Below are 12,129 nucleotides of genomic sequence, written 5' to 3' on the forward strand. Positions count from 1 at the left end.
AACTACCACCCCCAATTTAAGAGAAAAAAGGAAAAAAAAGGGAAAAACCAATCTCATCACAGAAGCTATAGTGTGATACCATGAGTCATGCCATGAACCGCTTTGTCCATAGATCTTGCAAGTGTTCATTGCCAAGCATCATTGGTCTGGTTCGAGGCTACACTATCAATGCTGGGCCCTCACTAGAACTCCTCTTGGTTATCCTGCTGTTGCCTGATGGAGGATTCTCATTGGTTAACTAATAAAGAACCTGCTTGGCCTGATTGGTTAGAACATAGGTGGGTGGAGTAGACAGTACAGAATCCTGGGAAGGAGGGAAGTTAGTCAGATGCCTCAAGCAGTCGTCATGACTCTCCTCTCCGAGATGGATGCAGGCTGAATCTTTCCTGGTAAGACACCACTCGTGGTGTTACATAGATTATTAGATATGGGTTAGTCAAGATGTGAGTAAGAGGCTGAAGCTAATGGGCCAAGCAGTGTTTAAAAGAATACAATTTGTGTGTTGTTATTTCGGGGCATAAGTTAGCCGGTGGCTGGGAGCCGGGCGGGAACGCAGCCCACAGCTCCACACTACAGTTGCCGTGTTGTGGAAATCCTGCAGCTTTGGGTCGGCAGGGCCTGCTCCTTCATGTGTTCCAGCATACCCCAGATGGGGTGGATACTCATTCACTTATCAAGCCAGATAGAGACTCCTTCCCCTCACCCATCAATGCTTGAGGCAGGCCTTGGGAGAGCTGGCCCTGAGGTCCTAAGAACAGGAGCTAGGCCTGCCCCTCACATGCTGAAGCACTCAGGAGAGTGGCCCCTCCACCATGCCTGGGCAACACAGTATAGAGCTACCTCTGGGTGGTTTTACCAGACTTTACAAGGGGGAAGGTGGCTCAACTTAGCTCTGAAGTTGCATAGTATGCAATCTTGGGAAAAGAATGACTTCTAGGTTCCTCATTTTCCTTGTGCATAAAACCCAAGATTTTATGATTCACCAAGGCAGGTCATTAGGAGAAAGGAGCATGGAATACTTGTTTCAAGGACCAAACTTGCTCTAGAGTGTGCATATACTGTTTACAGACAACGGTCTGGTCAATTAAACCAATTATCTTGAAAATTTCGGTGTGTGGTGTGTGTATAGGATTCAGATGACAATCTCAGGTGTCTTTCCTTACATATTAGCCACCATTTTTGTTTTTTAAAAAAGGGTCTCTTACTAAATGTGAAGCTTGCTGCATAGGTAGACTGGGTGGCCAGTGAGCAGTGATATTCTCCTCTCTGCTTCCCTAGTGTTTGAATTATGAGTGTATGATACTATGCCTGGCTATTCTCTCTCTCTCTCTCTCTCTCTCTCTCTCTCTCTCTCTCTCTCTCTCTCTCTCTCTCTCTCTCTTCATTTCTTTCTTGTCTGTCCTTCCTTCCTTCCTTTTTTTTTAATGTGTGCTTTGGGGATCGAACTCAGGTCATTTTGTCTAATAGGCTAGCAATTTTTCTGAGTGAGCTAAGTTCCTACCTAGTCCTGGTTATCTTCAAATGTTTTAACATGCACAAAAGATTAGGAAACGTGAGTTAGGTAGGGAAGGGTATGAGATTTTGGACATTAAAAGCCAATACTGTTTATTCAAAGAAGGAAACCAGCAGTAGGCAAATGGAAAAGATCTGGCGTAGTGATTATATTGGGGTGCCAGGGCAGAGGTAGGGATACCAAGCAGGAAAATTTGAAGAACTGATACTTGGCTCTCAGTAAGGTGCAATGTTCAGGATATTCACCTATGAACAATTCTAGGAAGGCAGAGGCCAGCCTCAGTAGACAGGTTAAATACATTATTCCCTCACCCTCCCACCTCTCGTGTAAGATACAATCACCCCAAAGGGAGAAGGTACACATGGTTTACCTTGCCCCAGATATGAAGTCTAGGGAGGTGACCAGGACACAGGCAGTCTGCCTAACCACTGTCTCAGATGGAACAAGTGGGAAAAATTCCTGCCAGTTCCTTTGGGTTCTGGAGGAAGGAAACGCCCTGTGTGTTGGGAGGGCCCTTGCTACCAGTGAGGTCAGGAACCCTCCAATGGGTAGTGAAAAATGCAGGGAGAAAGAGCAGCTTGCTGGAATCAACCCTTCCCTGGGGAGAGAATTCCCCCAAGAAACGTGCTGCCAAGAAAATCTTCCTTTAGGAAAGATCACCCATTCGCAGGTCGGTACTTAATCTGCAGGCTACTTGTTCCGGCATTGTAAGTCTCTTTTTCTTTTATTACATGGGCCCCTTTCCTATCTGATTTTGTATCTCTGCATCCCAGTGTAGGAGGATCAGTTATTCATTTGATTTTTATGGGGGGGGCTGCTTTCTGGAAAAGTTATGGCTTCTAATAGTGAGGGGACAAAAATTATTAGCTTCTGTCACCAGCTTGAGCTCTCCTTGTGCCCTTCCATCACCCAATCACCTGTCAAGTACAAAGGTATGTAGCTACCAGGACGCAAGGAGAGGGTACATGGGGCAGTCCAGATTTAGGTGGTTCCAGAGTCTCAAGCCAAAGCCTTGAGTTTAATGTCAAAAACTGCACTGCTGTGCCGCCTTAGCTAGACACAGGGACAAGGAGAAACTGGACACACTCAGGGACAGGGGTTCTTGACATGGCAGTCACCTTTGGAAGCCCAAAGTAGGGTCCTTATAAAAATGCAAAGGTGATCCAAATGGAATTCTGATGATCTTTAAAAGGGCAGAGATGGTCTGGTCTGAACATTGATTTTTTTTTTAAGACAATGATTTCTCAATTAGAGACAGAAGTTTTTCCTGATGATATTTATTTCATAAATGTAATTATTTTCTAAAACATATTAAAATAGAAAACATGTTCTTTTGATCAATTCATACAAAGAAAATACCAATATAGTAATAAAAATACTGAAAATATATGAAAAGCACCAGAACATTAGAGAATTACACTGGCAACAATTCTAGGAATATATTTTTTTATAATTATACAATAAAGTGCTATTAAATCCAGTCAAAATTAGTGGCAAGATATAAAAAGTTATGGTTTTATGAAATTTGAGACTAGGTTTACCAGCAATTGCATTTTAGGCTACTTGCAGATCAAGCTAATGATCTTTTATTAATGTTTTCATGGAAAATGTATTAATTTCCATTCCCAAGTGAAAACAAAAATCAAAATGAAAATCCCTGGCAATTTGATCACAAAAAAGCAATGGCATGATTATAGATAAAAGTATTGATCAGAATACCAAAAACAATCATGCAAATATGATTCAATTAAATGAAGACAGAACAAATAAAATGCAAATATATAGATTAATCAAGATTGGCAGAAAAGTTTAGATGCCTTTGACATTATGGTTAATTTTCCGTAGTTCTGTTTAGTCACATTTACCACACAGTTTTGAGGAGCGATGTAACAATGTATATATGTTACATTCATGTATGTTACATTACAATGAATGCCAACAAGGTATGTTACTAAATTCAACTGACCAGACATTAAGCAAGGAAGGGTGTTTAGTGGGTCAACATTAAAGGGACACTGTTAGGACAATTATATTCCTCATCTTGGCTAATTGATTCCTCATTTATTTATGAGGAATGAAAAGCACAGACAAATACTTTGGAATGCGATTATATTAAGGCCCCGAATCTACCGCTTGGGAAGATTCCCAGCACAGTGGGAAGTCTCTGTGGACATACAGGGACATAGACACTGTGCACAGGACTTAGTGTGGACTGCAGTCTGTTCCACATCTGGAGGTGGCAAACTGAAACAAAAAAACCCAAATTAAGACAGAGTATCACACTAGTGTCCTTTTAAGGTTTTATTTCCTCAGCTGACTTTTTAAGAAGCTCTGTTCCGTCACTCCACCAAATTCAGTGTTGGAATCAATTTCTTCAAGTTGAGAGCCTCCAACTCTACTCCTGAGAATCCTAAATCTCCAAACATGGCGAAACATTCATTTGCTAGGCAAGACTACTTTTCTTTCATCAAAACAGATGTACATTTGAGCCTAAAGCAACTGAAACTGGTCATGCTAATGACAGCACACACTCATTGCATCAGCCTCTGCTTCTGCAAGGTGGATCTCGGTAGGGATTTAGGAGTCATATGAATGTACCGAAGGCAGAGTATCAAGTGGTCCAGAGAGCCCATTGGGAGTGGTGGCTCCCATTCTCTGAGCCTCTTTTTCTATTTGCACACATGGATGCTCCAGTCTTTTCAATGTTTCCTTCTCACCAACAATTTTAACAAGGATCGTTTTGAACCTAAGGTTAGTTACATTAACGATCAGCTAAAACAACCAGAGTTTCCACAATGTTCCCTAATGCCTTTCCTTCACGGAAAAGTGAGAGTGAACAAGGCATAATTTGTGGTCCACAGAGGAGACTCGTTTGCCCTGGAATGAAGGTGAAGACGCGACAATGGAAGAGTAGGCCCTTATACTAAACCAGGCAAAGGTTCACTGTTCAAACACAGCGAGTGGCATGGAACTGCATAGAACTGACTAGAAAGGGGCCTGCTTTGGAGACTTTCCTTCTGGGCATGGCTACCAGCAATCTATGAAAACTCAACCACATGTAGCTTTCCATATTGTGTCAAAACCAAAGTGATCACTAAAAGAGCCCAGATTAATAAGAGGCAGGCTGCTCAGCGACGCCGAGAAACAAAGGCTAAAGTGGTTTGGCATTAAATAGCTTTACATTCCAAAAAGAATATTGACTATCATCTGGAAGTAGTTCTCAAAGTTACAAAGTCATGGTTACATAAATTACTCTGCTTAAGTAGGTCTCCTTTTCAATATACATATTTTACATACATAGTATAGAAAAGCTAGTAAGTCATCTCAGCTAGTAATTCTGTATTTAAAAAGAAGCAGATTACATCTTTTGGCTACAACAAAGCATGTTACATAGACTTTTCAGCCCAGCTTGTGTATTTACATGATAAACTTTGCTTTGAACGCATTCAAATGAAAAAGAAAAAAAATAAATTATGTTTAAGCTATTGATTTACACAATGCATATGCCTTTACTTAGTTTCCTAACTAGCTACAGTCTCTAATAATCAATGTCTTGAACATTTCTCTATCCAAACAACTTAGTTTCAAGCCAGGCACCCTGCTATGTGCTACATATTTCCTTTGAGGAAGCCCAGATGTACAGTAGTTCTAGAAGGTTGGTAGAGAAGTTTGAGTGTGGTCTGTATACCTTCTCCAGACAATGTCTAAAGAAGTTACGTTTCTGACCGGGCACCACTTCTTTAACTGTATAACGAATAAAAGAAAGAAACAACAAAAGCAAGCGAGACCACTGTTAAGGCAAGAAGCAGCTGCTGGAACCAGAGAGAGCGCTGGAGTTGGTCTTCAAGTTTCCTATTCATTTCTAGTAAACGATTGAGCTGAATGGGAATAAAAAAAAAGGGACGAAAGATTGACATCAATGAAACAATCATCAATCAGGAGAATGCCAAACTCGACTATCAGAACTCCAAACACTGAAGGGATGGGGCCCCATCTTCTCTGAATAGCTGGGGGCTAAAAATACAAGAAGGCATCCAATGTAAAGTTTGGTGGACATATATGTCCTTCTTGCTCTACTCTGAAAAGTCCCATTTTCTAGTTGAAACAGGAACAGAGTTATCACTTCCTGGAGGCTCAGCTACCTTTGAACTATTTATATCTCTTTGGTTTCTCTTTCTTGTGCGCATCACACCTACAGCACTGCCACGACAAGAAAGAACGCCACCACTGGGTCATATACACAAAGCCCCTTTGTTTCTTTCCAATTGAAACACACTAGTTGGTGACAAGATGGAACTCTTTTGTACTCACCAATGCACCATGTGCTTTAGCTTTACTACTTGACCCCAATTCCATAGTAAAATTACCAGAGTCTTTAAACGTTTGTGGCCGTCTGAATGCAGCGCATGGCTTACCATTTCTAACTAGCCTCTTCGCAGAGAAGAGGGCGCTTCCAAGCCAGGAGTGGTGGCTCACACCTGCAGCTCCAGCACTTGGAAGGCTGAGGCAGGAGGATTACAAGGAGTTTCAGGCCAGCCTGGGTTCAAGATGAGTCTTTGTCTCCAACAGCAAAAACGCAGAAACCCCAACAAACAACAAACAAACAAACCCTAAGCCCCACAAGAGAAACAAAACCAAAACGAGGAAGAAAAAAGAGGGCTAGGGCGCAAATAGCAAACTTTCACTGTGTCTCTGCTAAAAGGCTCCCTTCCACTAGGGGAACACAGATAGCCTTCTGGTGTTGATTACCACTGGCGATTTGTTTAGGCAAGGAGAAAGCACACTTACTTGCAGATACAGATCTTCACTGGTTTTATCTGACATGTTAGAAGCACTGTCTTTCAGTGTGAGAGTGCTTGGTTTGCTGCTCTCAACAGTATGGCATCTTAACCTAGGAAATTCAAAGGCAACATAACTTCTTCAAAGTTTTAGCAAATATTTTTTTTTTCCTAAAAGTAGAATAGGGAATGCAGGGTTAAATGCAAGCGCTTGTGTACCGGAGGCACAGGGTTTCACGCCGTAAGCACAAGTCAAAAGCAGCTCGGTCTCTACTTATCTATTATCTTCCAAGGTCTTTTATTCTCCAGTGAAAATGAAAGCTGGGGCTTTGTGCTTGCTTCAAAACCACGGAGCTTAACCCTCAGTCTCCTTGAGCTACCAGATGTGTATAAAGAACAAGAGACTGTGTACACTGCCCACTCCCCCACGGGATGCAATAGAAAGCTTTTTTTCTATGTTGTTCAGTAGAATTGACTCCACTTATCTTTCACTGTCTAGAAGGGAGGATGGTGCTTTACTTGAGCTTTTAGCAGCAAACCACTAGGATCCCTCCCACCTTCTAGGTGGGAGCAGAGATTCTCTCTCCAGAGCTCTGGAGAAGGTAGCCATTAGGAACTGGTAAAAGCCAAAGTAAAGACTGTAAAGAAACTTATATTTAACAAACCCCTTCATTTTGAGCGTTTTATAAGCATTCTGAATTAACCTCAAATTCTTTTGTGTCACTCGTTCTTAACCTTTCAAATATTTCCCATGCTTTTAACCAAAAACAAATAGCTCTTGAGGCCCAGGTCACCCCGGGAGTGCAAAACAAAGCCCTGTTTCATGAGCAGAACAAATCAAACTGAACCAAAACAAACAAAACTTGACAGAAGGCGGTGTTTGTTCCTATGATATAATTTGAAAATATAAGTATTATTTTATGAAAAGCAGGTAGAACCTCTGCACAGTCGGCCCTATATCAACTTTTCCAATGGTTTTTGTTAGCTTTTTTCCCCCTTCTTTGTAACATGGTTTCCCTATGTAGTTCATGTTAGCCTCAAACTTTTGATCTTCCTGCTGCAACCTGCAAGTACTATGTGTTGGGATTATAGGTCCCTATTGCCATGGCCCTATTTTTTTTCTTTGTTTGTTTGGCTGTGTATGGGATGGAACATGTGAGGTAAGCCCTGCAGTATTGAGATATCTCCTCCAGCCTGTTGATTTAAAAAGTGCTCAAATTTCTCATGGTTAAAACCTCAGGACAGGCTGGGCATAGCAGAGAGCACTTGCAATGCCAATACTTAAAAGGCTGAGCCAGGAGAACTGTTACAAGTCTGAGGCTAATGCTTGGCTATACAATGACACCCTGTCTAAACAAACAACTCCCTAAGCCAACATGCATCCCCTAGACCAATACAAAAACAAACCACTACCCCAAACAAAAACAAAAACCTACAACAGAAGAAGACAAAGATCCCTTCATCAACTTCATCTTTGCTCTGTAATCTGCCACACCTCTAGGCTAGCCCAGTTGTCCCCATCCATCTATTCAGCATGGGCTCTGGCTTCTATGGTTCCTGCATCCTAAAAGTGCTCATGAAGGTCATCAGTACATTTAGTAATGTGACCATCAGTGGGCAGCACCAATACCTCATCTTTCTTTATCTGCATGGCAGTACTTAGCACTGCTATTTATTTCTCTGCAACACACTTTCTTCCGTGGGTTTTAATGACCTGATAAGAGCTATCCTTTGATCATGGAATAGGCCTCTAGGCTGGGCCCATTCAATACTCCTTATAAGCAATGATCTAGTGCCCTTTAGCTGACTCCTGGCCACACTTTCCCCCCAGTTAAGGCAAATAGAACTCCTTGCTGTTTTTCATGTAAGCCCAGCACATTTCTTTTTCATGAAACTTGCTTTGCCTGCCACCACAAAGCCTTCTGTGCAGTTACAATGATTCACAATGTGACTTCCTCTTTCATTTCCTTCATGTCCTAGTCAATGTGTCAGCAGAGAGACTATCCCCAACTACTCTACAAACCAGGGTTTCCTACCTCAGTGCTACTGGTTGGGGGGGGTCATTATTTTGGGGGAATAGTGTCCATCAAATGCACTGTAGGAGGCTTAGGAGCATTTGCTAGATGCCCTCTGTACTCCACCCCTGAGTTGTGAAAAATAAAGATGTCTCTGGGTGTTGGCAAATGTCCTTAGGTGCACGGGGTGGGGGGGAGGAGACACTAAACTGATGTCACTTCAATAAATTATAATTTTATTTTAAAAAGGAATAAAGCGAAGCAAAGTAGAAAGCAGTCTTTTCTTGCTTCCTCTACTTTCCCATATATATTTAAAGACATTTGTCACAAATGACACATAGGGGCATATGGCTGTCACACAAGTGTACAACTGTGCACTCGCTCTATTTTAAATAGGATACTGTATCCATGTCTCTTTGAGCAGCTTTTCTAATCATTTATCTACTGTGTTACTTCATGTGGGAACAGAGTGACTGAATCCTTAGAGTGGTTCCAGAGTACTCCAGCACAGGCATGCGCCAATGCATCTCAACTAGGATTTCCCCGTGGCCCTCCACGTCCTGCTTTTCCCTTTGACTTTTCGCTGCTTCAGACAAGGCTGCCACAGTCTACGCAGCAACTTTCTGATACGGTGGACTTGAGGGTTAGAGCTGCACACCTATCAACTGGCCAGTCCTGGGCCGCTTTTCTCTTTCAGTCCGAGCACTCCAAGAATCTGACAGCTGTAAGGAAAGAACAGTGCCCTCCACCCCAGGAAGGAATTTCTGATTTTGAGTCTTCCATCACATTTGAAAGGCTGTGAGTAAAAGCACTTACCTGTGCTCCATCACTTTGCTTCTTGGAACTTCTTTCCAGAACTGGGTCAATTCTGCTGACCCAGTGCCAGAGGACTGCTCCATTTCGGCAGCCATTATCAGAAACCGGTCTTGGGCAGAGACTCTTAAGCCTGCATTCCACAAGAGCAGTGTAACATATGAACACCAACTGTCACGGGGCTAGATATATGGTTTAAGGCATTATTATGATTCTTAAAAAATAATTTTATTATTTAAAAAAATTTAAATTTAAATATATTTTGCTCATATTCTTCCCCACCCTACGTCCTTAGATCCTCCATACGTACCTTCATATGATCCAACTATAAGTTCTTTCTTAAAAAACAAAGGAAACTCCAATAACATCAATAACACCCACCCAAGAAAAAAAAAACACCACCCAAAACAACCAACCAACCAACCAACCAACCAACCCCAAACCGACCAAACTGCAGCCAAATAAAAGCATGCAGAAAGTCCTGTGGAGTCCATTATATATTGGCCAACTACTTCTGAACATGAGGCATTAAGAATACATGAAGAGAAAAAGAAGGAAAGGCAGCTCACCTCCATGGGGAGAAACGATGATATCAACTGTAGCACCAGGATCGCAGCTGCTGTTGCTTGGCTTAACTCTGTACTTCTCTGGAGCAGTAGTTCGCACCTGTTCAGAAACAGCACATAACCTCATGCTGCTTTAGAGGAATGGTTTAAGAATGACTTAAAAAAAAAAGAGCAGCTGCACTCTGGAGTATAGACAGGCGGATCTCTGTGAATTCGAGGCCAGCTTGGTTTACCAGCGCTAGTTTCAGGACAGCTAGAACTGTTGTTACACAGAGAAACCCTGTCTCAAAACAAACAAAAGAGCAGCTAATAGACAATGAGTGAAGTCTATGCATCTACCTTGGTTGTTGCATGTAGAATATTATTTGTCTTCACGAATAAGATAAAAACACCCTGAGTTATTTAAAACCTACTTTAAAATCCTACTGACACTTGGCCTTCCTCTCTTTCTTTCTTTCTTTCTTTCTTTCTTTCTTTCTTTCTTTCTTTCTTTCTTTCTTTCTTTCTTTCTTTCTTTCTTTCTTTCTTTCGTTTTGAAATAGGGTGTTACTTTGTAGCCATTGCTGTCCTGAAGCTGGCTATGTTGGCTAGGCTAGCCATAAACTCATAGAGATCCACCTACCTCTGCCTCTCATGAGCTGGGATTAAAGGCATGCACCACCACACCTGGCCCTAGCTTTCCTCTTGTATGTAAACATGTATATGGCACATGTATGTGCAGTCCCAAGGACAGCTTCATTAGATGAAACATCTGGTTTCCAACACAGAAGGATAAAACAGTCAAATTGAAGGTGTCTTTGCCCTCACATTTCATAGAACCTGGAGTGTAGTTTCTATTGGACCCTTGTGGATCAGCAAATACAAAGTGGAGGAGACTGTGCTCACTTTCAGCCTTACTAGAAGGGAACAGGACAGGGTTCATAGTACTAGAAATAAAAACAGGGCACGAGCTGAGTATTTTACGCACAGTTGTTTATTGTCTGACTTCTACGCTTTCCATCAGTATATGCCCCAAACCACTTGCCATTATCTCTCTCATAATTTATTATGACTTTAAATTCTTTGTTTGTTTGTTTGTTTTTACCTTAAAGGCCACTATATTTTTCGTGACGTTTGTCAACACTATTAGAGTTTTCTTCTCTCCAGATTCCATGCTTCCAAAATACAATTCTTCAGCTGGGCTAGGTGGATAAACAAATAAGGCATTTGTAGTACTCAGACTAAATAGCATTATAATCCTTAGTCTGAAAAAACCTGTTTGGCTGATAGTTTATGCTCATTAGTATGAAGAGACTTCCTTATACAAGAGGACTACAAAAACAGTTACCTAATATAATTTTGTACTTTCAACTTCCTGATGCTATGCATGCTAGGAAATACTATGGTTTTCCCTAAGATCAGAAGGAAAACAGGAAGGAACAGAAGAGAGAATTCTGAAGACGCTGAATTAATCCTGTAATCAACACAATCTAAGGTGGATCTGTGTAAGCTCTCTGGGAGGCTATGGATTATAATATAGGAAAAAGCACAGATCCCAGTGCTGCTTCTGCTCTCCCTAACTACAAACACTTTAGACTTGAGCAGCCTTTTTATACCAACAGAGAACATAATCTCACAGAATGATTATTAGGGATATATTTATGTAACAGAATAATTTCTTACTACACAGTGGCTATTCTGAGTAATTTGGAGTAGCAACCAGAGGGTAGTTAAACTGGTAAAACTAGGAAGCCTCAAGCTTCCAAGTATGCTATTACTGCTACTGTAATATCTATAACCTAAAATGAAAAGATTCAATTCTCCAGAAAAAATTGTATAGTTTAACAACATTAGCCAAACTGTATCAGGTGCCTCAAACTTACAGGAAGGACACTTGGAGTGGTGTTTTTTCTTTAAACTGAAAACTGAATAGCTTAAGTGATTTTTTTTTTCAAATAACCCTAAGTGTGTGAGTCTGTGTGCCTGTGTGTATGTATTTTAAAGGTTTGAGACTTTTTAGGTAGCCCAGGCGAGGCTCCAAGTATGAGCCTCTTGCGTCCTTTTTGTTTTTTTGAGACAGGATTTCTCTGTAGCTTTGGAGCCTGTCCTGGAACTAGCTCTTGTAGACCAGGCTGGGCTTAAACTCACAGAGATCCTCCTGCCTCTGCCCCCTGAGTGCTGGGATTAAAGGCATGTGCCACCATCACCACCCAGCAAGCCTCTTGTCTCTTAAAACTCCTGGAATTGAAGGCCTGCATTTGGAAGCCCAGATGGAGCTTTGTTTCTATTTGCTCTGTTACACAAGAAATTTCTTCACACCAAGGATATTTGTTAGTCTAGAGAAGACCTGTGGTTAAGAATGAACTTGCCCACCTTTGGGCAAGACAACAAACATACAGGATTGCTTAATTCCTTTAGGAGACATGAAAACACAGCAATTGTATAGATGCTAGAGCGTGTCTCAG

General features: G+C 41.5%; 1 protein-coding gene across 2 annotated transcripts in view; it reads right to left on the bottom strand.

Annotated features, from left to right (window-relative positions):
• Positions 1 to 2,774: 2,774 nt before the first annotated feature.
• The window catches only part of Mospd2 (motile sperm domain containing 2), a 40,798-nt gene continuing 31,443 nt past the window's right edge, over positions 2,775 to 12,129 (bottom strand). The window contains exons 11-15 of one of the 2 annotated variants that reach the window (XM_038317218.1): positions 10,770 to 10,866; positions 9,689 to 9,785; positions 9,123 to 9,252; positions 6,302 to 6,404; positions 2,775 to 3,757 (exon numbers count right to left, since the gene is read on the bottom strand). In XM_038317218.1, the coding sequence (XP_038173146.1) occupies positions 3,716 to 3,757; positions 6,302 to 6,404; positions 9,123 to 9,252; positions 9,689 to 9,785; positions 10,770 to 10,866 (469 nt within the window). In that variant the 3' untranslated portion in view covers positions 2,775 to 3,715. Of the gene's footprint in view, positions 5,392 to 6,301; positions 6,405 to 9,122; positions 9,253 to 9,688; positions 9,786 to 10,769; positions 10,867 to 12,129 lie in introns of both variants that reach the window. The other variant, XM_038317217.2, reaches the window with a different exon arrangement.

This window comes from Arvicola amphibius, chromosome X (assembly GCF_903992535.2).
Source record: "Arvicola amphibius chromosome X, mArvAmp1.2, whole genome shotgun sequence".
NCBI classification, from domain to species: domain Eukaryota; kingdom Metazoa; phylum Chordata; class Mammalia; order Rodentia; family Cricetidae; genus Arvicola; species Arvicola amphibius.